The sequence below is a fragment of the Miniopterus natalensis genome, chromosome 9 (genome assembly GCF_054644295.1).
Source record: "Miniopterus natalensis isolate mMinNat1 chromosome 9, mMinNat1.hap1, whole genome shotgun sequence".
Lineage (NCBI taxonomy): Eukaryota > Metazoa > Chordata > Mammalia > Chiroptera > Miniopteridae > Miniopterus > Miniopterus natalensis.
Window position 1 is genome coordinate 1038464 of NC_142089.1, and position 24492 is coordinate 1062955.

The 24492-nt window shown below is 63.0% G+C and overlaps 1 protein-coding gene and 1 long non-coding RNA gene across 2 annotated transcripts; both read left to right on the forward strand.

The window, feature by feature from the left end:
• Positions 1–12452: 12452 nt before the first annotated feature.
• On the forward strand, positions 12453–19319 carry LOC148092326 (tumor necrosis factor receptor superfamily member 14-like). Its single transcript, XM_087820317.1, has 7 exons — positions 12453–12548; positions 15052–15160; positions 15557–15682; positions 16814–16969; positions 17076–17166; positions 18034–18286; positions 19158–19319. The coding sequence occupies exons 1-7, from the start codon at positions 12453–12455 to the stop codon at positions 19317–19319; spliced, it is 993 nt and encodes a 330-aa protein (XP_087676443.1).
• Positions 19320–20441: 1122 nt separating this feature from the next.
• On the forward strand, positions 20442–22532 carry LOC148092327 (uncharacterized). Its single transcript, XR_015715062.1, has 3 exons — positions 20442–20477; positions 21643–21708; positions 22457–22532. It is a non-coding gene; the product is annotated as an uncharacterized LOC148092327 (long non-coding RNA).
• Positions 22533–24492: the final 1960 nt, after the last annotated feature.

Genomic DNA, 24492 nt, shown 5'->3' on the forward strand with positions numbered 1-24492 from the left:
CAGTGGACAGGGGGGCTCGGCCGGGCCTCCAGTGACACTCAGAGGCAGGAGGGATTCTCCCCGTTTCACAGGTGAGGAAACTGAGGTGCTGAGGGGTAAGCAACTTGCCCACAGGCCATGGCCCTGCCCTCCACCAGGGAGTGGGCCTTGGCCCAGGGTCACCCAGCTGCTCAGTCAGCAGCAGAGCCAAGAAGGGGACCGGGGCTTTAGGGTGGGTGACGAGGGGCCCCCAGAGCTCAGACCAGCCCCTCCTCCCGGGGGTTAGGCTGGACTCAGGAGGGACTAGGCCAGGATGCCGACTCCCTCTGTCTCTGAGGCCCGGCTGGGGTCCGGTGGGGTGGGCCTCCGAAATGGAACACCTGGGGTCAGGTCGCAAACCCGCTGACCCTACCAGACCCTGTGATTCAGGGGGACCTGGACCCTTCTCGGGAAGCCGCCCTGTGATGGTTGCCCAGCCTCTGCTCCCGGCCCACCTCTTATTCCCAAGGGCCTGGGTGGGGCAGGCTCCCGGAGAGGGGGCCGCCCGGGGATCTTCGCCCATCTCACCTTGGCCAGGCTCCTCCCTGGCACCCGACTGTGGGGTACAGCAGGGTGTCCTACAGCTGGAGGGGCTCCTGCTCTCCAAAGCGGGGTGATCCCCGGAGTCCCCGGGGCCAGGCTTGGAAACCTCCGCTTTTGCGGATCAAACCAGGCCCCAGGGTCCCCAACGGGGCACCCCAGTCCCGGGAGCAGCGGGGCACAGCCCCTGGGCTGGAACAGCTCGAGCCTCCGGGCCTCAGTTTCCCTCGTGGCCAGGGGACCGCGCAGAGGGGGGCGGTGGGAAAGCGCGGGGTCCGCGGGTCTCAGCGCGCCGCCCCCCCATCGGGGGCCCCAGGGGCCCGCGTGGCCGCGCCCCCCCGCCCCCCGCCCCCCCCGGGGGGCCGGGGCAGGACCGGGTGGCCCCGAGCTGGTTAAAACCCCGCGGAGCCAGAGCAGCGCTGAGAGCGCGCGGCCAGATGGTCTTTTGGGAGTGGCCCCCGCCCCCGCGGCCGCCCCGGCCATTCAGAGGCAGACCCGGCACTAATGCCGGGGCCCAGGCACGCTTCCCGGGCGCGGCGTGGGAACGGCCGGCCCGCAGGCCCGCGGGCCCGCAGCCCCGCCCGGCGCCCCCTCCCCCGCCTGGGGCGGCTGGCGCCTGAGAGCCCTGGGGGGGGGGGCGGGGGAGCCCCCGGGGCGTCTCCCCGCTGGGTGACTAAGGCGGGGCGCTGAACCCTCTCCGTGCCTCAGTTTCCTTCCTTGTCACCCGCGCGCCGCGAGCGTGCACCTGCGAGGTTTGGGGGTTTGGAGGCGTTAACGCGCCGCGCTTCCGACGGGGCGGGCATGGGCCGGGCTCTCCGCCTTCCCCACGCGGGTTGCACAGTTTCAAAGGGTTGAAACAAACGTGCAGAGGAGAAAAACCTTTGGTGGCCTGGAAGTGAGAGGAACATCCAATTCCAGCATCCAGAAATACAAGGCGAGGGGACACAGCCAGGCGCGTTGCTTTACCACCCGACCGACCGCCGCTTTCCTGAGAGAGGCAGAGCTGGGCCGGAGGCACTTCCCGCGTCTAAATCCTCAAATATTTACTGTAGGGATCTTTTCAGAAAACCTTTGCCCCACCTGCCGCGGGGCCGGGCGGACCAGCACACTGCCCGCTGTGTTCACCGCCCACACTTCTCTTTCTGGGGGGCTGCTGAGGGAGCCCCGCTCAGGAGCGGCCACCTTGCCCAGGTTGAGCAGCCCCATGCCCATTATACAGGTGAGCAAACTGAGGCCCATTTATACTCAAGGCCACACTGCCAGCTGGGGGCTGCGCCCACAGGGCACCCTCAGCTGCCCTCTCACCCGGAAAGGTGGTCACTCGGCCCTCGCGTTGGCCACCTGGGTTTCTCCCAGGGTCTCAGGGGAACCTTCCTTTTTACACCCACTGGGCTCCGTGCCCCCAGAACAAGTTGCTATTCTGCACCTGGGAAAGACAGGTTTTGTCCTAAAAGCGTCCCGCTCCCCTCCCCTGCTAAGTTCACTCCAGTACCACCTGCCCCTCATTCTCGAGGGGGGCCTAGCCTGGCAGGTCCAGGCCCCCCACCTCTGGAACCGTGGCTGCTCCAGACCCACTGGCTTGCCCCGGGCCTCAGTTTCCCGTCACATTGTTGAGGGGTTGGCCTGACCGATCTTTAAGGAGTTCCCTCGCTGCCTGGCCAGGTCCCAAAATCAGCCTGGGGGTGAGGACACCCTGCTTTTTTGAGGGGTGGTAACTACGGGAGAGCAGCAGCCCACTGGCAGAGTGCGGGGGGGGGGGGGTGACTGATTTACACACAGATGTGGGAGCAGGAGAGGGCATAGCGCTCCAGGGGCGAGGGGGGAGCACCCACTGCTGGACGGATGATCTGGGACGCCTGGGTAGGGTGGAGGGGCCTGGGCAGCTCTGGGCGCTGGGTGTGGAAGTCCCTTCTCTGCCCCAGGGTACAGAGAGTGTCTGAGTCACCCCAGTGAGGCCCCACAATCCTGGCCTCATTGGGCCCCCCACCCTGCGATGGCTGAAAGGAGGGAAGAATCCAGTTCTGAAAGCACCGGCCCTGCAGGGACCGTGTCTGCCCGGGTGCTGTGGGGCCCCGCTGGTCACAGGTGTGGGGCTCAGGCTCCACATCCCCCATGGTCGTTCCTCGGGGATCCTGGGACCTCCAGTTCCTCTCACTAGGAACTTCATCAACATTCTCTTTGGATACCCACTGGGGACCCCACCTCCTGTAGACAACTGTCCCCCCAGAGAGAACCAGCTTCAGGGGCAAGTGAGCACCCCTCAGTGAGGCTTGGCCCTGGCCAGCAGGGAGCACCCTGTTCACAGCCCGGGCACAGCCGGTGCTCTCCACAACCACCGAGACCCACCCTGAGGTGAAGGGACACGGCACCCCGATCACAGATGAAGGCAAGGGGGGCCAAGCCAGTTCTAGGACCCCAGCCGGCCACAAGCTTGGGGAGCAGGCCAGATCAAGGCTGCCCATCGCCAGCCGGGCATTAACTAGCCAAGAACCAGGTGGAGTCCCCAGGGGCAGAGGAGGTGTAGGAGGGCAGAGGACTCTGGAATCTGGCCCCTCCTACCTGGTAGCCCCCCAAGTCTGATGGTGACCTCATCTTCAGTCTCTTGACTCTACCTCCCAGGACTGAGATGGTTCCTGGCCTCAGTCAAGGGGCTCTATCAGGTGACCACCTGCCCACTGGGCTCTGGGCCCTATGGGGCAGCCCCCACCCACCCTGGATCCCACCCTACGGGGGAGTGAGGACAGCCCCCGTCAGCACCCCCTCATGCCCTGTGGAATGGTGGGAGGAGGGAGCCTCCGTAGTCTCCCTGGACTCATGGGCCCTGTCGGTCTGTTGCCACACAGAGAGGCCCAGGGGTGCGGGGCCCAGGGGCTGTGGGGCTCTTCCCAGGCAGCAGCCCCGAGGCCCTCCCCCACCCCAGTCCAGGGGGAATTTGGGCCACTCCGGGTGGCTTCTCCCTCCCCACCCCAGGACATTCATCCTGCACAAAAGGCGCGTGCCCGGCGACAAACTCATTCGCACGGTCGCCTGTCTTTGTGTGGAGCTGGGGCCCAGAGGCCATCTGGGGAGCAGTCATCCCTGCGCATGGGGCTCCCCAGGCGGCCTTTGAAGGTTGGGGACGCCGCAGCAGCTCCCCAGCAACGCTGGAAGGCCTCACATCTGGCCCCACCAGCGCCTTCCCGTTCCCACAGCCCCCTGGTGTTCCCTGCAAGCCCTGCCCTGACAAGGGGACAAAGGGGATGCCTGCCTCCCGGCCCCTCCTCCCCTGACTGGATTGCAGTCCCTGGGCGCTCCCACCAGAGAACCTCTGGAGGCAGCCCGGCCAAACGGGTAAGGCTGCGGACTCAGGGTTTGAATTCAGACACCGCCACTGAGGGGCTGGGCTCTCTGAGCCTCAGTTTCTTCATCTGTGAATGGGGCTGATATCAGTACATCCCTGGCATGTGCTGAGGACAAAGGCAGTGACTAGAGACAGATATTCAGGCCAGGCAGCACCAGCTGCAGGCATTAACACCTGCAACCCCCACCCACCCCGCTCGGCCAGGCCTCTGGCTCCCCTCACCCCATTCCGGCTGCCTGCACTCTGGGCCACCTGGGGGCTGGCCAATGGAGCAGGGAAAGGCTGGTGCTCTGAGGCCAAATCACACTACAGAGGACCGTGGGACCTCAGCGAGCAGCTGGGCCTGGGCCTGTCCCCTGCTCCATGTGTGGAGCAGTGTGGTCTCTCTTCCCTCTCGGAATTCTGAGCGGGTCCAGGTAGAAGGTCCTGCTCAGCCCGCGTGCAGCAGGTGCTAAATAAGTGCTATTTCTGCCCACTCTCCCTATCCAGGCCCCCTGAGCACCCCAAGTCTGACCTCAGCCCTGGACCTGCCTCATGAGTGGGAGTGGGAGTGGGAGGGGCCCTTCCCCTCGTCATTCCCGGGAGGGTGGGAAGGGCTTGGACAGTCAGGAGGGTCAGCCAAGGGGGGAGAATTGTGGGGGGCTCCCTGAAAGCCCCGCCTGGTGTGGGGGCAGCTGGACTCCAGGGGCAGGGAGTGGGGTATCCGAGGGTCTCTCCACTCAGGGGACCCCTCCTGGTCCAGGGACTTGTGGGGCCAGGGCTTGGCAGGCAGGACCTCAGTGGCAGCACCCCTGCCCCCACCCCTGCTGGGGGAATGTCCTTGAGAGGGTGTCCTGCGGGCGAGATAATCCCGGCTTTTGAGAGGCTGTGTGAGAGGCTGGCCCGGGGACTTTCCCACAGCCTCACATAAAGGGGCCGCCAGCTGCTCTCCCACAAAAGGCTCCCAGCCATTCAGGGCCTGGGGGCTGGCGGGGGAGCAGAGACCCGGCTCAGCCTACCTGGCCACCCCTAAGCAAGGCCTGCGTCTGTGGGGTGGCTCCTGCCCACAGACCACTGAGGGCCTGGGAGGTCCCCAGGGCGGGGCACCTGGGAGCAGTCTCGCACTGTGACTGTTGGCCCGAGGCTGGCACAATTCTGGGTCCCTCAGTCATCCTGGGTGCCCAGGAGAAGGGCGGGGGGTCCCTTCCCATTCTTGCTGCTACGCGGGGTGTGGCTGCCCCCCACACGTCCCGGCCCGATGTGGTCTGACCTCACCCTGGCAGACACGCTTCTCTGCTCCCAGGCCTGGTCTGGGCTGTGCTTACCCGTTTATTTCCATGCCCCTCACCCCACCCCGGCCCATCTTGCCACACAGTGCATGTGACAGGACAGGGAACTGTGGTAGGAAAGGGGCCGGGCAGGGCCTTCTCCCTTCCTCAACTGCAGCTTTCTCTTCTGAGACCAACAGGTGCCTCTTCCCTGGGCTGCTCAGCAGGTGGCAGAGGCCCCTGGGGTCAGCTGTCTAGGAACACCAGGTCCTTGGCGGGCGTGGCTCAGTGCTTAGAGCGTCGGCCCGCACACCCAAGGGCCAAGGGCACGTACCTGGGTGGCAGGTTCGATCCCTGGCCCTGACCCAGGCACGTGCAGGAGGCGACCAATCGATGTGTCTCTCTCACATTGATGTGTGTCTCTCTCTCTCCCACTCGCTCCAAAAATCAATGGGAAAAATATCTTCAGGTAAGAATGAAAACAATGAAAACAAAAAAACAAAATAAATAAATAAAATACCACCTCTTGGGGAGCTGGTGGGGGGAATTAGGACCCTGCATCAGGAATTAACTGCCCAGAGCACCACCAACGATGACCTTTTAATACAAAGACCAGTCTGGGACGGGGAGGAGGTCAGGGGGGCCTTCCTGGAGGAGGCGGAGGCTGAAGCCTGGCTTTTCAGAAAGCCAGAAGGAGGGTGGGGACTTTCAGGGGCAGCAGCCCTGGCCTAAAGGGCGCGAATCCCTCTCTGCAGCTCCCCTGATGCTGCGTCTCCACGGGGCTTCCACATCCTGGGTGACCCTGCAGCCACTTGGGTCACCCAGGGAGTAAGGCCTGGCTCAGCAGGCCCCGGCTGGGAGAGCTCCTCGTTAGGTGGGAGCACCAGTCAGGTGTGAAGGCCCAGAGGAGGGACCAGGTGTGGCCCAGGGAGCCAGGCAGTGACCAGAGGGTGGCCCCCGGGGACACCTGCCCTGTGCCTGGAGGTGGGGTCAGGGAGGGAGCCGCTCTCAGGACCTGCGGGGATTTGAGAGCAGAACCCGAGGCCGGGCAGGTCCCAGCTGAGGACCCGCAGGTCGTCCCCCTCGGACCCCGCCCACAGCCCCGCCTGCTGGGGGCGGGTGGGGCAGACGGGGCGTCTCCAGCCCAGCGCCGGGGGAGGGGGCTTGGAGTCCGGCTTTGTCCAGCCCTGGCCGCAGATTGGCTGCCGAGCGTGGGAAAGCGCGCGCGCCCGCGGCCGCATAAAGGCCCCGCCGCTGCCACCACCTCCTCGGGGCCACCCTCCCTCGTCGCGCGCTCCAGCCCGCGCCCGGCGCCGTCCCAGGTCCACCCCCTGCCCAACCCCAGGTGAAGATGGGCCGGGGTCCGGGCAGGGTCCCGCGCGCGCCCCTCGCCCCTCCCCGTCCTGTGGGAGGAGTTCTCGCAGCGCCAGCAAAGGGACACTGTGGAGGTGGCACTATCCTGGTGAGCACAGCACCGGGCCTGGAGGGTGCAGAGGCGGGGTGTCACCTGCGGGGGGGTGTCGGGCGCCCTCGTGGCCCCCGCTCCCCAAGGTGAAGCGCGCTCACCGGCTCGGCCCACTCTCCGCAGCCCTGACCGCCGCGCGCGCCTCGCGTGGACCTGGGGGCCGCGGTCCTCTCCCTGCCCGCAGCGCGGATGGAGACCCAGGCCCAGCTGAAGAGCGACCGGCAGGAGGGACCCTCCCTGCGGCCCAACAGTAGCTGCCCTGCCGGCCCCCGCCCACAAGGGCCCGCGTGGGGGCGCTGCTGGCGGCTTTGCCGGGCCCCGCCCCCGAGGGCTCAGCGCCCCTCCTGCAGGAGGAATTGTGTTTCCCCGCCCATTTCGCGCCCTGCCTGTCAGCTGTGGGCAGTCCCCTCTCCCACCCCATCTGCACCTTGAAGGAGGTCAGGGTTTTGTGGGTGACAAAGGCTGCCAATGGTTGAGACTGCGCACGGCGGGGGGAGCTGGGACAGTGCCCCTGGGCGGCCAAGTCTGCAGGGAAGGCAGGGGTCCCCCTGGCCAGGCAGGCTGCTGGACTTGTGCTTCTCTCAGGACGGGAAAGGACTGGGTGTTTTACCTTGAAGTGGGGGTGGGCCGGGGGGCTGCTGAGCATTAGCAGGACGTGGGCCCTGTGAGGCTGTGGGGCCGCAGTGGCATCCCAGCGGGATGCAGGCTCATCCGTCAGTGATGGATGTATGCGGGGTACACAGTGCGTATACATCAAAGCCGGGACCACAGTGGAGCTTGAATAAAGGTGCTGGTCTGCCATCTCCACCTAGGTCTCCGTCCCCCCCACCCTGCCCCCCAAGGCTGGCTGTCACCTCTGAAATTCCAAGGCTCCTGCCCAAGGTCTGGGAAGGGATCCAGGCCTCCGGGGTGGGGCGCTGTGCCACAGAGAGGGACCTCTGCCTTCCTGGCCTCTTCCCTGGAACTGTGGTCAAGGCCCAGCCCACCTCTCTGTCCCCAAACACAGTAAATCCTGAGGGACGCTGAGGCAGAGACAGCCTCTTCCCTCCCTAGGCCCTCTTGTTGGGAGCCGGTGACGTGTCTGGACATGGTCCACGCCACCTGAGGGCCTGGAGTCAGGGACTGGACCCTCCCCACAAGTTCCCATGAGGAGCCGAGATAAAGAAATTACCAAGGTCTGGGCTCAGGCAGGAGGCAGGGTGTTTACTCTGAAAGAGTGTTTATGCAGCCTTGAAGGAGCTACTTTGTATCACCCTCACCTCTTTACTAATTGTTTGTTACTACTTTGTATCACCCTCACCTCACTACCAGTTGTTTGTTACTCACTATATGAGAAAGGCGTTGAAGCCATTTGGGGCTGCTCCTCATTGGAGGGCAGCCCTCCTGATCCCATAACTTTGTCTCTTTCATTCCCACTCGAACTCAGGTCTGTTCGTCTTTCAGGCTGGTTCCTGACACCCTCTGACCGGGGAGCCTCCATTGCACAAGCTCCCTGGGGCCAGGCCTATCCTGGGTGCTGAAGTCACTTTTCCAATAGCCTGGAGGCTAGAGCATCACTGTCCTCATTGTAGAATGAACCAAGACCCTGCAGACTCAGGGATGGTGCCAGGGACACAAGGGGCGGTGGATGGTGGTGGGCGGGCGCCCCTCAGCACTGGGATTGCCCCCTCCCCATCCCACCATGAGTGCTCAGCAAGGGCTGAGCAGAGGAGGGAGTGGGCCTCTCCGAGCGCTTCTCTTCCTGGTCCCCCAAATCTCACCCCTATGTATTTCCCCAGAGAAGCACTTCTGCCAGTGCAGCCACAGGTGGAGAGGTCACTTGGTCTTGGGCCCGCAGTGTGCCTCATTAAACCAGGATGGACATGGAGCACTTGTTGTTTGCTGATTTGTTGATGGAGCCATTCTGACAGGTGGGAAGCGATATCTCATTGTGGTTTTAATTTGCATCTCTCTGGTGATTAGTGGACTTTGAGCATTTTTTCATATGTCTCCTGGTCATCTGTATGTCCTCTTTGGAGAAGTGTCTATTCAGGTCCTTTGCCCATTTTTTTAATTGGATTGTTTGTCTTCCCTTTGTTAAGTTGTATGAGTTCCTTATATATTTTGGATATTGACCCTTTATCCAATGTGTCGTTGGCAAATATGTTTTCCCATACAGTGGGCTCCCTTTTCGTTTTATTGATGGTTTCTTTTGCTGTGCAGAAGCTTTTTATTTCGATGCAGTCCCTCAGTCTTTATTTTGTTTTCATTTTTGACAAATAGTTTCACTGTGTGTAGGATTCTAAGTTGACCTTTCCCTTTAGCGTTTTTTTCCGATGTTTTCCAATGTCTTCTGATGTGCATTGTTTCAGGTGAAAAGTCTCCAGTAACCCTTATCATGTTGTGTTTGTGCACTAAGTGCGTGTCATCTCAGACTGATTGAAAACTTATTTTTTCTTGGTCATATTTTCCTGCTTCTTGGCATATTAGTGATTCCTTCCCCCCTTTTAATTCTTCTCCAGAGTGTTATAGTTCAGTGACATGTCTTGTGCTTTACTCTTCTGGCGGCTTGTTTCTGAGCGTTGTTAGAGCAGATCTCAACAAGCCTTTACTCAGGGATAGCTGAGCCCTGTTGATGAGGCATGGCCAACAGTGTCTCTACTGAATGCCCAAGTGGTCTGTGAGGACTCCCACATCTGGCTGGTCAGAACTCAACTACTTTCCAGCCCTGGCGACAGCGGCTGCCCCAGGCCCCCGTGTGAGCCATAGCGTGAGGACCCCAGGGAAACTCACCTTCTCTCCTCCCGTCCTCAGGCTCTTTCCAGCAAACTCTCTCCGCCTGATCTAGCGCTGAGCTCAGCGCCCCTTTCTGTGACATTCAGCCCCGAGAACCTGGCATTCGAGGCCTGATGACGCCTGGAAAATGGAGCAAGAGGGGAGGGCGGGGTCCCCAGGGGGCCCAGGGGGCCTGGAAGGAGAGGGTGAGGAGCACCCAGGCCCAGACTAGCACGAGTGTGGGTGCTGGGAAGCTGAGGCATGGAAAGCAACTGTCGCCCCAGGGTCCTGATTTCAAGGGATGTGCAGAGGATGTTTCCTGAGGTGGGGAGATTGCAGATGGTGATTTGGGGTGTGGGGTGCGCTGGAGGACCCTAAGCTTGGGACTCTGGGGAGATGTCTGAGTCAACAACTGACACCCTGGCCTGGACCTTGGGGGGGACTGTCTGGGCTGCAGTGGAAACCTGGGTGATCCTGCCCCCATTCTGCTCCCAGGAGCAGGCTCAGATCGGAGCAGGCTCCTGCCTTTGGGAAGACCCAGGCACCCAAGCACTCTCTGACTGTCCTCTGACTCTTGTCCCTCAAACCCCAACTTCTCTTTCTCTGTCCCCTGGCCTCTCTGCCCACCCACTGCCCTACACCATGTGAGCTAGAGACAGAGTCCAGAAGGCCTGGCCCCTCTGGACATCGCCTGAGTCGTCCTGCCTCCCCAGCCTGCCTGTTCTCTTTCTCGCTTCTCAGTTGTCCAGCCTGGGTGGCCCAGGGGCCTCCTCATCTAGCTCCGGTCCACTCTGTCCACCCTCAGCGCCCTCTGACAATGGCATTTTCCTGTGCTCTGGATGCACCTGGGGTCTCCCATGCCCCTCCTGTAGCGGGCCTTGGCCGGCACTGCGGCGTGCCCCACCCCATGCCTCGCCAGGGGTGGACCTCAAGTACTTCTGGCCATGCGGCTCAACCCAGGTCCTTCTCAGAGAATGGCCTACTCCACCTTGTCCCCCACAGGGCTCCTATCTGTCCTTCAGAGCCCCGTGTGGCCTCTGCTGCCCACTGAACGAGCCCTCACCGCACGACTGACTCTGGCTTTTAGACTCAGCTCCCTCGCTAAACAATGACCCCCAAGAGGGCGAGGACTGGGCTGCTTTGCCTCTGAGCCCACTGCCCAGTCCCAGGCTGGCACAGAGCAGGGGGAGCTGACTAGGCTAAATGCACAGGAGGAGGGGGAGCCTCAGGGTGGGCCCTCGGGATGCCCCACCGCTCGCCCTCCAGGACTGGGCTTGGGTACTGGGGTTTTTCTCTTTTTTCAATCCCACCTGAGGAGTGAGGATATATTTTTCATTGATTCTAGAAAGAGCGAAAGGGAGTGGGGAGGGGGAGAGGAGAGAAAACATTGATGTGAGACACATGGATGGGTTGCCTCCCGCATGCACAGTGACCGGGGGGTGGGGATCGGACCTGCAGTCCTTTGACAAGGAATCGAACTGGCAGGCCGAGGCTCTAACCATGGTGCGCACCAGCCAGGGCAGGGCCCTGGGGCTTCCACAATCTCTGCCGCACCCTCAGGTTCCAGAAACCTCCCTCTTAAACAGAAAGAGGAAATGTGATCAGGGAGTTTCTGGAGAGCCCATGTGAAGATGCCTGGATGGAGAGGTGCTGGGAACACAGTAGGACAACAGCCCCTCGCAGGGTGCAGGCCGGGCTGTGGGGAGGATCAGCCCCTACTGCCCTGGGGCTCCTCTGGCTGTGAGAGCTGGGGCAGGGGTAGGCCCAGCCTCAGTGTCAGGGTTTGTGATCCCACCCAGGCACAGCCTCAGTTTCCCCATCTGCACTGGAGAGAGACATGCTCAGAAAGCCCTCTGAAGCCCCTGCTTTGCCTTCTCCTAGGTCCTTGGGGGTCGCTGGGCACAACCCTGGTTGGGTCGGGAAAGGGGAGGTGGTCCCTGGGGTCCCAGTGCCCACCGACAACCCCCAGGTAAGGATGGGGTGCAGTAGTCCCATGGAGCCTCATGGGCGTGGGGCCCTCTGGGGGCACTCCCCCCTCCTGTGCTGCCTGGGGGCTTGGGCTGAGGAAGGAGAGGGCGACACCAGCCCGTGCCAGCCAGTGATGGGGTGGATCCCAACTTTAGCCACCTTAATCGGTCTCGTTTCATCACTGGCGAATCTGGCCCCAGAACAGGACCTGGCCTGAGAAGATGAGTGCTGGATGAATGAGTGAATGACTGAATGAATGAATGGGTGACTGAGCGGCTGCCGCAGGGATCTGAAGCCCAGGCCTTCTTCCTGCGCCCAGGGACACGAAACTTCCTGTCTCCACTAAACCTGCATTGTAGGGGCCCAGAGGACCATGAACAAACAGGAGAAGGGGGTCCAGGCTGAGAAGGTGGAGGCAGGGCAAGGTTTTAAATTCAGCAATCAGAGAAGGCCTCCTGGAAGAGGCAAGGTTTCAGCAAGAACCTGGCACAGATGACATTCTGGGGGGGCCACCACTGCGCCCATTGAGGCCTGACTGACTGTAGGCCGCACAACTCGGACCTTGAGGCTTGATGATAGGTCCTGGAGAGTGTGTCTGATGAAGGGGTTGGGCGTCGGGGCTTGTGGGTCCTGTGGGGACCTTGCCAGGTGTAGGGAGAAGGTCCTCCCACTTCAGGATCCTCCCAGGCACCCACTCTGAGGAGCGTCCAGGAATTGAGAGGTGAGTAGGGATGTGGCAGGGAGTGGGGGGATCCCAGCCCCCCCAGAGCCTGTCCCGGGTCCCTGCAGAGGGCTCCAGGGCAGCTGTGTGCATTGCACTGCGCGGATGGTGTGTGTGTGTGGGGCTCTTGCTCTCAGTTGGAAACCCTACTGGCCTGGGGGTAGATATTAGCAGGGTGGGGGACCCGATACCGGTCCCTCCAGGGTGGGGACTGTAACCTCCCAAACCCCTGAGTCCCACCTGACACCCACCCTGCCTCTGAGCACTGGGGTCTACGAGGCTGGGCTGGTCATCCTGGGGGAAAGTGGCCTGTGTGCACTCAGCCTCTTAGCATTCCAAGCTCTGCCCCACCCCAAGCCCCATAACAGCACCCAGGTTCTCCTCCCCAGGGTCCTCGAAATGAAATTAGGTAGCGAGTCCAAGGATATTGGTGCCAAACAGTCCCAGAGGGGCTCCTGCCAGCAGCTGCAGGAGGGGCCGTGGTTCCTGGGCCTGGTGAGGGCCTGATAGGACCTTCCGCGGGCGTGTGGAGCAGGGCACCCACCACAGGGTGTGGACTGGTCTGATTAGACCAAAGCCGCCATATTTCCGTTGGTTGTGCAACCTCACAGGTAAAGGAAGCAGGGGGTGCAATGCCCAGCACAGGAGCCAGGGACACAGATGTGATGTGACAGCCGGGGGGGGGGCACACTCACCCAGGCGCTCCCCATCTGGGGACCAGGGGTGGTGGGTGGGCTGATTCTCTGGAGCCCCTGAGCCTGCCTCTTAGGTGTGTGTGTGTGGGGGGGGTCTCCCACCCAGGCCTGCCCACTGGTGCCCCAGGTCTGTGGGAGGCCGTGGTGCTGGGAAGGCCTGGTGTGGAGAGACTCTTTCCTGATGGAAAAAATATTAGGGTTTTGTTTTTTTAAAAAAAATATATCTTTATTGATTTCAGAGAGAGGAAAGGAAGAGAGAGAGACAGAAACATCAATGATGAGTCATTGATGCGCTGCCTCCTGCACGCCCCCTACTGGGGATCGAGCCTGCAACCCCAGTATGTGCCCCGACCAGGAATCGAAGCGGGATCTCCTGGATCCGAGGTTGACACTCAAGAGCTGAGCCACCATTGCTGGGCTAGGGTTTGTTTCTGAGCACAGTCTGCACCTGGGGGACCCTGGGCAAGACCATGTCTCTGAGTCCCCATTTCCCTATCTGCGAAATGGGGGCAAGAATTCCCCAGCCCCTCCCCCTCCCGGGACAGTGAGAGCGTGAATGAGCATGGTGGGGAGCTCCTTTGGGACCAGGGACAGAGTGTCCGGTGTCCCTCAGACCCATGAGGACCCACCTTGTTGGAGCTGAGCTCTGGAACCTGGGGGTGGAAAGCGCTCAGCGCCCCAGGTAGAGGTGGACACAGGTAACCAGAAGCTGAGAGGGCGCCAATGTGCAGAAGCTGCAGGTCAGCTCTCTGGGGTGCAGGGGGACAGGGGAGGTGCAGACACGCTTTGCGGGGTGCACACTTCTACTGGAAACTCAGGGGGGCTGCTAACGGACAGGAGAGGGGCCAAGAGAATTGCTAGGCCAGACTCTGGGCTCACTTACTGGGTAGGAGGAGCTTGTGCCCTGCAGCTGTGCCTGGTCCCGCCGCCTCCCCCTCTCCACGCCCGGCCCTTGACAGACCCACCTGCCCCATCTCTGAGGCCCTCGCAGAAGAGCATTTCCTCCAACAGGCCTCGCCCGGCCCCCCCCCCGCCCCCTCCATCCCCCCTGGCTTCCAGGCCCCATACACTGTTGTCCAAACCCTGGAGGTTGCAGAGGGAACAGGATGAGCCAAAGTTCATTTCTCTTCTTTTCTCATTTGGGAGCAGCAAGCAGTAGCCGCAGCAGTAGAGACCGGATCCTGGGTCCTACCCTGAGTCCTGCTGGCAGGGGTCCCAAGACAGCAGTTCAGAATGAGGGGTCCCGAGGAGGGACATGGAGCCTCTGCCAGGCTGGGAAGCAGCACTCTGACATCATAGGTCTGGTGAGTCACCTGAGATCCTCTCCTCAGTGCTTGCCCTGTCCCTGTCCCTGTCCCTGTCCCCTCTCCCAGGGGTCCTTGTTCCCCAGGGGTCCCGCTCTCTTGGACTGTCCCAGCCCCTGACACTCAGTTCCCTGAGCACTGGGATTGGGGGGCACAGGAAGGAAAGCCGTGCCTCCCACCGCCGGACTGTCCTCTGTGGACGGCCCTTCCCCCGCCCATTCAGGGGTGAAAGGTGGGCCCCTGTCTTGAGGTGAGAGTGCTGGGACTGGTGTCTGGGCGGCAGCCCTGCCTGGGGTGATCTGCACCCACAGCCCACAGCCCACCACCTGGTGGGGAACTGCAGCGTTTGTGCACTGGGATGGCTGGGGAGTGAGGGGAAGGAAGGAGGTTCTGCTGTCTCCCCGCTTTCATGTCTGGGTACCTGGGGTCAAGGTGGGCGGGCGAGAGCACAGAAGGCCAGGAAGGCCGGGCGAGACCTGCTGCTGTGCGCAGATCACCAGATGCAAAGACGTCAGGCTGGAGTCAGTAACCTGCACTTAACAACCTTTAAAAAGAAAAAGGCCCCCGTGCATCGTGCGGTTTTCCTGTCAGCTCACGTGTCTACATCTCAGGCTGAGCTCTGAATACCAGGCTCCCCGGTTCCCCCCAGGAGAGCCTAGGTCCCCTCCCAGGCCAGAAGGCTCCTGAAAGCTGTGGCTCCCAGGGCTCGGCGAGTCCAGCACAGGGAAGCAGCAAGGCCAAGTGTGTTCAGGCCAGAGCAGCTCTGGCCTTCCTGGGGGTGGGGCCCCCACTTTGGAGAGCAGAGGGGCAGAGGCTGGAGACCAGACAGTTCCCTCCCGCCAGGCTCTTAGGTGGTCAGTGGACAGTCCTGTCCTGGGGCGCACCTGTATCCTCCCTGCAGGGCTCTGTCACTACAAGGTCTGCTGGTGCCCATTTCACAGAAGCTGAGACTGAGGCCCAGGCAGCTCCCTCCCCCCAATGCGCATCCCTCTCTCTTAGGCCCTGTTCTTCCTCCTTCTGGGAGCCGCCCACTGCACCCTGGCCATGCTCTCCTGCAAAGAGGAGGAGTACCCGGTGGGGGCCCAGTGCTGCCCCAAGTGCCTCCCAGGTGGGTGCAGCCCTGCAGGGACCCTCTGTGGGGGATGCCAGGGCCAGGGTTGTGGGCAGGGGCAGAAATTACAGCCACTTCCCTGGGCCCCAGCCCCTCTATTCCTGGGACCCCATCATGGGAGGCCTGGAGCCCCTGGGTCACAGAAGGGCAGCCCCCTGCAGCTTTCACTTCCCACTCTGCTCACTGTCCAGGGGTCGTGGGCTGGGGGTAGAAACCCATTATGGCCAGAGACTGGGTCCCAGGAGGCCCCACATTCTTCTAGAAAGTTCTCCTTTCCCCCAAAGATGGCTCACTGTGGCCCGGAGAAGAGTCAGTCCCTGTGGGGGTTCTCACGGCTGCCTGGGCTCCCGCGGGTGCCCCCTGTTCTGAGTGTGTGCACCCTCTGGGCTGCAGGTTACCGGGTGAAAGAGGACTGTGGGGAGTTTAAGGACACACTGTGTGCACCCTGCACTCAGGGCACCTACACTGCCCATCTCAATCACCTGGACGAGTGTCTGCCGTGCCATGTCTGTGACCCAGGTGAGAACACTGAGCCCAACCCCGACCCTGCTGAGCCCCAAATCCCACCTTCCCAGCATGCGCATGACTGCAGGACCTCAGGCTGCCAGGGCCAGGACTCCCCCTCCTCCCAGGGGTGTTCCCTGCCAGAGATCCCTCAAGGGAGCCTCGGGCCTGTGGCCACACCTGCCTCTCCCCAGAGGGGCCTGTGCCCCTGCCCCCATCACCCCATCACCCGGGCCCTCCAGACCTTGGAGACCTATCCCCTAATAGGGCACCCCAGCCTGGGACAAACCGCCAGCCCGTGGAACACCTCCACCTGCATTGCAGGCTCTAGGGCCCCCAACCCCCAACACCCACCCGAGGGCCCCTCCTCAGGCTGAGCACTGGACCCTGGGTCACCTTCTTACCCAACGCAGGTGGTCTGGCCTGGCGCACACCAGGAGGAGGAAGGCCGGGACCAAGCTGGAGGCCAGATGCTTGGGGGTTCAGTGAGGTTGGGGTGAGCCTTGTGCTGTAACCAAGATCCCCCAGGGAAGCCCTTGTCTGCATGGGCTGGGCTGGGGGGACAGTCGGCACCCAGGCTGTCCCTCGGGAGAACTACCCCCACCCCCACCCCCAGCTGAGGGGGCTCACCCTGTTTTGTGGCTGCCACTTGACTACCCCGGATGCAGGATGGGAACCTGTCTGAGGGGTGGGCGACATGGGGCTGGGGCTGTCCTCTCGGACTCACCCATAGCTGAATGGTCCACACTTGCTGTCGGGGCCCAGTCTCCTTGCGGGGAGGTCTCAGTCTCCCCAAGAGGCCTGGCCTTCTGTGGAGAAGACCTTCCACCATCCCCCGCTGAGCACTGGCCTTTCCCTGCCTGCTGGTGGTCACGTCCCTTGGACCTTCTTTGGGACTCACCCTCTGTGGCCAGCACCTGCCAGCAGTGCCTTTTGGCTGAGCCTGGGGTGCACCTGGCAGGGTCCCAGCTGGGAGCAGAGGTGGGCTGGGGTCAGCCACCCAGTGCTCTCCCCAGACCCCAAGTAGGAGCCCGGAGCCTGGGGGCGCTGTCCAACCCTCAGTTTGGTTTCCTCCTGTGACGGGGCCCTCACCACCACCCATGGCAGTCCTTGCTGTTCCTCTGAGCTCCTTCTCTGGGATCCCAGGCATGGGCCAGGTGACCAGGCAGAAGTGCTATAGTTGGCGGAACACCGTGTGTGGCTGCGACCAAGGCCACTTCTGTGTGCAAGAGGATGGGGACAGTTGTGCTGAGTGCAGGCCCCACAGTGCCTGCAGCTCGGGCCAGAGGGTGAAGGAGACAGGTGAGCCACAGCACCCTGTGCGGATACAGAGCCCAGAGCCCAGCCCCCAGCCTGAGGGGTGGGGAGGCCCCGGTGGAGCCCTCTCCGAGACACTCTTGCTCCTCAGGCACCGAGTGGCAGGACACGGTGTGTGAAGACTGCCCTCCCGGCACCTTCTCTACAGGTGGGACCCAGGCGGTGTGCCAGCCCTGGACCAAGTAGGTGATCCAATGGATGGTCCCAGGAGGGGAACCTCAGGGCTCCCCTGGGAGCTAAGGGCCCTCCCCCAGCAGAGAGACTGTGGGCCCCACCCTGCTGCACCTGCTTAAATCCTGTGGCTCTCACACCACTGGTCACCTTAGCTAAGGACCCATGTCAGCACCTTCCTGATCCTGGAGCCCAGGGTGCTGTGCCAGGGACCCCACACCTGTGTTCCAGGGCGTCCCCAGGTGTCAGGGCTGAGGGGCTTCCCTGCCATTCTGGAGTCGGGGCGGGGCATAAAGGAGGCTGTCAAAGTGAGGCCCCCACTCCCCCTGCAGCAGGAACCCCCGAGTGCCGATCCCCAGGTTCCAGCTATGACCTGGCTGCTCAGAGTCTGTGGGGGAGGTTGGGGACCAGGTGTGACTGCCCCAGGGGGTGGGTGCAGGGGTCCTCTGTCCCAGCTCTCTCCGCCCTGTCCCCCCCTCCCCAGCCCTCCCTGTCCCCCACACAGGTCTTTCCTGCTGTCTGCACCCTCCCAACCCCCAGTTCTGTCCTTTGTCTGTGGCTTTACTGGTCCATTGTCGACACCAGCTCTGTCTGCTCCCTCTGCCACCCCCTTTGCTGTCCCTCTCGTGTCCAGTGTCCCTGTTTCCCCTGGTTGTCCTGCCTCTTCCTCCCCCTGTCTTCCCGTAGCCGTGGGGCCTGGAGAGTCAGGCAGACCTGAGTTCACCCCCAGAGCCGCCCACTCACTGGGCCCCACCCCAGGCAGCAGCCTCACCTCTGAGAGCCCAGCCGTGCAGGGGGACCCTGGGGCCCTAGTGAGCGTCAGCCCTTGGAGGTGCCCCTGCCTCCTGCCCCGCGTCCCCACCGCTCCTCTCCCCTAGGTGCTGCGCCCCACTTCAGAGGGAAGCAAAGCCTGGGACCAACAGCACCGATGTCACATGCTCCTACCTAGTACCTGTTGTGGTCATCCTGAGCGTCTTTCTCATTCTGGGTTTATGTATATTTTACATCGTATTCGGAAGGACATGTGGTAAGCCACAGCCCCTGGTCCCATCAGGACTCAGGTCCCAGCTCTCATTCCAGACGCCCTCCCTGGCTCAGCCCCTCTCATTGCGGGGGGGAGGGTGGCATAGGGTGCCGAGGAGGGTGGGACTTCCTGTCTAAGGAGCCCTGTGCCACCAGGTGCCCACCCACCACCATACACCCCGAGCTCCCGTCTGCCCTCAGCCGACAGAGAAGCACAGGGAGCCCTGAGACCGTCTCAGCAGGGGCGGGCCCAGTGTCCTTCCTTCCTTCCTGCCCTCACCACTGTCACCTGCACAGGGCGCTCTGTCTTCCTGGAGCCCCAGGGGTGGGGAGCAGGCACTGAGCCCAGAAAGGCACAGGGAGAGGGGGGCAGGCTCTAGGGCTGCTGGGGGAGTCAGACCTGTGTCCTCTCCCCATGAGATGCCAGGGCCTCCGACTCTGAGCAGCCCCAGGTCCTGGGGCAGCTGCTCCCCTGGGAGGTGCTCACCCCTCTCCCTGGTCCAGGGTCAAACTGGGCTGAGTGGGGACAGGGTTTGGCAGCTGGCGAGGTGGCGGGGGTGCCCCATGTCTTTTCCCCTCTCCTGGCCCCCGGGACAGGCCTGGCAAGGAGCCCCATCCGCATGGGTCGTGTGCCTCTGAGAGGGTCAGTCCCTCTGGGAAGGTGCAGGGTGAGACGCAGGCCGCATGGGGCCCCCCAGCTGTGGGGCTGCTCCCTGACACGCGTGTCTCTGTTTTGCAGAATTTCCGGAAAGGAGATTATGTTTTGAGGTATTGTTGCCTTTCCCCACCCTGGTGGTGATGCTGCTGGGCAGGGTGGGGGGCCCCAGTTCCCTGTGGGTGCTGAGTCCCGTGTGTACAGGGTGCTAGCTTGGGAAGGGAGGCCACAGCTCCTGCCCTTGGGGGCCAGGCTGACCCTGAGCGTCTTAGGCCCGGGGGGAGCTGGGCACAGGGTCTTCATGCTGGGTCTCCCCCCCTGCAGTTCCCAAAACAGCAGGCAGAAAGGGCCCCTGAAGCCGTCCAGGCCCTGCAGGTCTCTCGGGATCCGCCACTCGTCACCGCGAGGGCCGTGGAGGAGACAGCATCTCTGTTCCCTGAGAGGGACCCTCCAGCTGATCAAAGGCTTCAGGGTGCCCGCATCTGAGCCATGTCTGCTGTCCCTGCTGAAAGCTGCCAGGCCCCCGAGGACCGAATGTGGGGTCAGGGAAGCTGCTGGGACCCATGCTGGACGGCTGAGCCTGCACCAGGCAGAGGAAGAGACCAGCTGCTGCTCGGGGGGCTTTGGGGACCACACACGCCTCCCATCAAGCTCCTGAGGTGCCCTGAGCCCTCCCCTCAGCCCTTGCTGACCCAGCACCATGAGTTCCCACCCACAGGACACCCTTGGCTCCCCACCCTCAGCCGCTCAGCTGCACGGTGGGCCCACAGGCCCTGCCTGGGGCTGGGGCCGGCCCCGAGGCTGAGAATGGGACAGCGTGTGAACATCCCTCTTGGAAGGGATTTACAAATTGGAGTTGTGTTCTGTTTCACTTTTCCAGTTTTCATTAAAAGCTGTTTTTCCCATGTGCTTTGTGGGTATGTCGGCCTCCAGTTCCTCCCGAGGAGTCCAGAGCAGTGGCCGGCCGGGTGTGGTGAGCGCTTGGGGAGACTCTGAGCCGGCGAACAGGTTCCAGTTCTCATCTGCGCTTATCCACCGAGCTTCCTCTTGGGCAAGGGCATTGCATGGGAAGGAAGCACCGTCCCCATCACTCGCTCGCTCCTTCATCCAGCCCTTCATCATCCCTGCGCCGCCGATATCGCCATGGCCTCGTGGTTTCCTCCTCTACTCCCCTGGATCTCGCCCACTAATCTTTATTCTGCTGCTGAAACTGCCCCAGGTTTTTGCAGCGGGAGTCGCCGCGGGCTGGCTCCTGGGTTCTCCGGCCGCATCCCTCGGGGGCCCGGGGCCCGGCGCGGACGGCGCGTTGCGGTTACAGCCGGCGGGCGGGAGTCGCGGCCACGCCGCACCCGCGGGCATGTTCCGGCTGAAACGAGCCCACGGGGACGCTAAGTCCTGGGTGGGGCTCGTGCCGGTGGACGGCGGCGCGCCCGCCCCAGAGCCACGTCGGCCGCGCACGTGGCGCTCCCCGTTCCCCGCCCCCCGCTGCTCCCGGTTCCCCGCCCCTCCCCGTCACCCCGCCCCTCCCCGTCACCCCGCCCCCCGCCGCCCGAAGCCCCGCCCCCCCGGCCGTCCAGTCTCCCCCGCCTTTGGGTTCGGAGTCGCTCAGGAGCTCTGCCCTCCCCTGCGGCGCCCCGGCTCAAGGTGGGGCGCGCATGCAAACAGGTGTCAGAGTCTGGGAGCCGGTTTCTGGAGGCGGGAGCAGGCCTGGGCGGGTCCGAGCCTGCCGGATGCGGGGCGGGTGGCGGGGCCGCGCGGGACCTCAGCATCCGCAGGGGTCCGGGGCCAGCCTGGCGGCGCCCGGTGGGCGTGCGGGCCGAGGCCCCGCGGGCAGCAGGTTCTGGACCTTGGGGGCTTCGTGCCCCCTGGAGCCGGCTTTGCGGCGGGGCTGGGGCGCGGGGCGCTGGGAAGGGCGGGGTCAGCCGGGCGAGGGGCCCAGGGAAAGGACGTCTGCGTGACTCCCTCTAACAAAAATAAGCTCCAGGCCGATGGTAGACCCAACCCCTTCCCAGAACAGAGGTTTCTCACGCAGAACGGAATGCGCGAGGAAAGGTGGGTCGTGGTGGACACGCCGATCCGCTGCACCAAGTTAAACTGGTTTAACTCGTTCTGTGCCCGTCTGTGCCCTCCACCGTCCACCCGGGCAGAGAGCTGGCAGGGCTAGACGCCCCTCCTAAGGCCTGGCCAGTGCTGAGGGTGGGGCTGGAGGCTCTGGCATGGGGGCAACTCCCAGGCAGGGGCAGGCAGGACTGTGGGGAGTTGTGTTGGGGGTCAGAGCAGGACGGGGTGGGGGTCTCCCCAACTCAGCAACCCCTCCCAGCCTGTTTCCTGCTCAGGAAACTGGGGTGGTCACAGCAGCCAGCTCATGGATAGAGGGGCCCCCTGTTCCCAAACAGCCCAGTGGACACCGGTTGTCCCAGTGGGAAAATGTCCCTGTTTTGGTGACCAGTTCCTGGGCCCCCTGCTCAGGGTTGGGAGGAGTTCTGAGGCTTCAATGAGAGAGGCAGGAAACAGGGAGGGCTGGGGTCAGGGTCTGTCCCCTGGGCAGTCTCCTCCCACCCAGGCCAGCACCACATGGTCCCCCAACCTCCAGCCTGGCTTTGCCTTCAGACTGAGCTTGTCCTGGAGCTCCTGCACGTCCATCCTGTGGTCCAGGGCAGGGACATTGTGCCTCTCTTGATGGGGGGGCTGAGGCTGGCATCAGGGTAGGGGTGGGCTGCTCAGTGATCATGGCCAGGGCCCAGGTGTGCCCTCCCCCATCTTCCACCTATAGGCCTGACACCTCAGCACCTGCACCATGTCCTTCCAGGTGGCTGTTCATGGGGAGGTTCATGTCCCCCCGCAGCATCGTGGCCACCGACACCATGAACTGCAGGTAGGCATCGAGCACCTGGGCCAAAGGATGCAGGGTGGGGTCGGGCCACCTGGCCACCTTGGCCCCCATGGAGCTCTCTGTGGGGTGGGGGTGGGTGTATGACACGGAGCAGGTCCCCAGGGTGCTTGTCTGCCCTCCTGGGCCAGCAGGTTACAGCAGGTCCCAAGGAGCACCACAGACGGTCAGGCCCTCAGCTGTAGCTCACACTCCACAATATGCCTGCCCAGGGGTGGACATGCCTGCTTCCCAGACCTGATCCTGGGCCACAGGACCTGGCCAGGCCCAGACAGCTCAGGGCTGGGAGCCCCATCTTGCCCCTTTCAGCTTGTGACACCATGTTCCTGAGCTTCCACGGGACACAGAAGGGGCTCCAGACTCACCCAGTCATTCCCCATCTGGGGCACCAGGGGTGGTGGGTGGGCTGTCTCTCTGGAGTCCCCCAGCCTGCCTTGTAGGTATAAGGGTGGTCTCCCACCCCAGGCCTGCCCACATGTGCCCCAGGTCTGGGAGCAGCATGGTGCTGGGAAAGCCTCTTTCCTGATGAAAAAAGATTAGGTTTTAGTTCTGAGCACAGTTTGTACCTGGGAGACCCTGGGCAAGGCCATGTCTCTTTCTGAGTCCCCATTTCCCTATCTGTGAAATGGGGGCATGAATTCCCCAGCCCCTCCCCCTCCAGGGACAGTGAGAGTGTGAATGAGCATGGTGGGGGGCTCTTTTGGGTCCAGACAGAGTGTCTGGTGTCTTTCAGACCCATGGGGACCCACCTTGCTGGAGCTGAGCTCTGGAACCTGGGGGTGGAAAGCGCTCAGCGCCCGAGATAGAGGTGGACACAGGTAACCAGAAGCTGAGAGGGCGCCAATGTGCAGAAGCTGCAGGTCAGCTCTCTGGGGTGCAGAGGGACAGGGGAGGTGCAGACACGCTTTGAGGGGTGCACACTTCTACTGGAAACTCAGGGGGGCTGCTAAGGGACAGGGGAGGGGCCCAGAGAACTGCTGGGCCAGACTCTGGGCTCACTTACTGGGTAGGAGGAGCTTGTGCGTGGTCCCGCCGCCTACCCCCCCCCCCACATCCCGGCTCTGAGAGCCACACCCGCCCCATCCCTCCCTCCCTCCTCCCTCCTCACCCCTCTCTGCTTCCCTCCTCCCTATCTCCCCCTCCCTCCCTCCTCCCTATCCCCCCATTCCCCCCTGCGACTGCAGGCATTTGCCCCGACAAGCATAGCCCCACCTTCTGTCCCAGCGGAGCTCTGCAGCCAGCCCCTCCCACCCGGCAGGCATCCGCCCCCTCCCTGTTGTGCAAACCCTGTGGGTTGAACAGTGAACAATAGTCTGAGATGGATTTCCTTTCTCTTCCTTTCTCTTCCTTTTTCTTCCTTTCTCCTTCTGGAACAGCAGCCGAAACCGGGACCTGGGTCCTACCGGGAGGGGTCCCGAGACAGCAGCTGGGTAATGAGGGGTCCCGAGGAGGGACCTGGAGCCTCTGCCAGGTGGGGAAGCAGCACCCTGGAGCTTGGCACCCAAGGCTGATGTCACGGGTCTGGTGAGTCACCCGCATTCCCCTTCTCTGTGCCTGCCCTGACCCTGTCCCCTCTCCCAGGGAACCTTGTTCCCCAGGGGTCCCGCTCTCTTGCAGTCCCAGCCCCTGACTCTCAGTTCCCTGAGCACTGGGATTGGGGGCGCCAGCCCCTGACACTCACTTCCCTGAGCACTGGGATTGGGGGGCGCAGGAAGGAAAGCCGTGCCTCCCACCACCGGACTGTCCTCTGTGGACGGCCCTTCCCCCGCCCATTCAGGGGTGAAAGGTGGGCCCCTGTCTTGAGGTGAGAGCGCTGGGATTGGTGTCTGGGCGGCAGCCCTGCCTGGGGTGATCTGCACCCACAACCCACAGCCCCCCCCCCCCCCGTGGGGAACTGCAGCGTTTGTGCACTGGGATGGCTGGGGAGTGAGGGGAAGGAAGGAGGTTGTGCTGTCTCCCCGCTTTGGAGTCTGGGTACCTGGGGTCAAGGTGGGCGGGCGAGAGCACAGAAGGCCAGGAAGGCCGGGCGAGACCTGCTGCTGTGCGCAGATCACCAGATGCAAAGACGTCAGGCTGGAGTCAGTAACCTGCACTCAACAACCTTTAAAAAGAAAAAGGCCCCCGTGCATCGTGCGGTTTTCCTATCACCCCACGCGTTTAGGTCTCTGGCTGAGCTCCGAATACCAGGCTCCGGATCCCCCCAAAATAGCCTAGGTCCCCTCCCAGGCCAGCAGGCCCCTGAAAGCTGTCCGTGCCCTGACCCCGTGGCTCCCAGGGCTCAGCGGGTCCAGCACAGGGGAGCAGCAAGGCCAAGTGTGTTCAGGCCAGAGCAGCTCTGGCCGTCCCAGAGGTGGGGCCCCCACTTTGGAGAGCAGAGGGGCAGAGGCTGGAGACCAGACAGTTCCCTCCCCCCACGCTCTTAGGTGGTCAGTGGACAGTCCTGTCCTGGGGCCCACCTGTACCCTCCCTGCAGGGCTCTGTCCCTACACGGGCTGCTGGTGCCCATTTCACAGAAGCTGAGACTGAATCCCAGGCAGCCCTTCCCCCCAATGCCCATCCCATTTCCCTTAGGCCCTGTTCTTTCTCCTTCTGGCCCGCCCCCCCCTCCCCCGCCCTAGCCATGCTCTCGTGCAAAGAAGAGGAGTACCTGGTGGATGCCAAGCCACAGGTCAGCTCTCTGGGGTGCAGAGGGAGAGGGAAAGTGCGGATACGCTTTGCGGGGTGCACACTTCTACTGGAAACTCAGGGGGGCTGCTAATGGACAGGAGA

Excerpts from the sequence above, each read along its gene's own strand:
- LOC148092326 (XM_087820317.1), top strand. The coding sequence starts at position 12,453 with ATGAAATTAGGTAGCGAGTCCAAGGATATTGGTGCCAAACAGTCCCAG. Across the intron at positions 15,161-15,556 it reads CTGCCCCAAGTGCCTCCCAG|GTTACCGGGTGAAAGAGGAC; the intron begins GTGGGTGCAGCC and ends TCTGGGCTGCAG. Across the intron at positions 16,970-17,075 it reads CCAGAGGGTGAAGGAGACAG|GCACCGAGTGGCAGGACACG; the intron begins GTGAGCCACAGC and ends CTTGCTCCTCAG.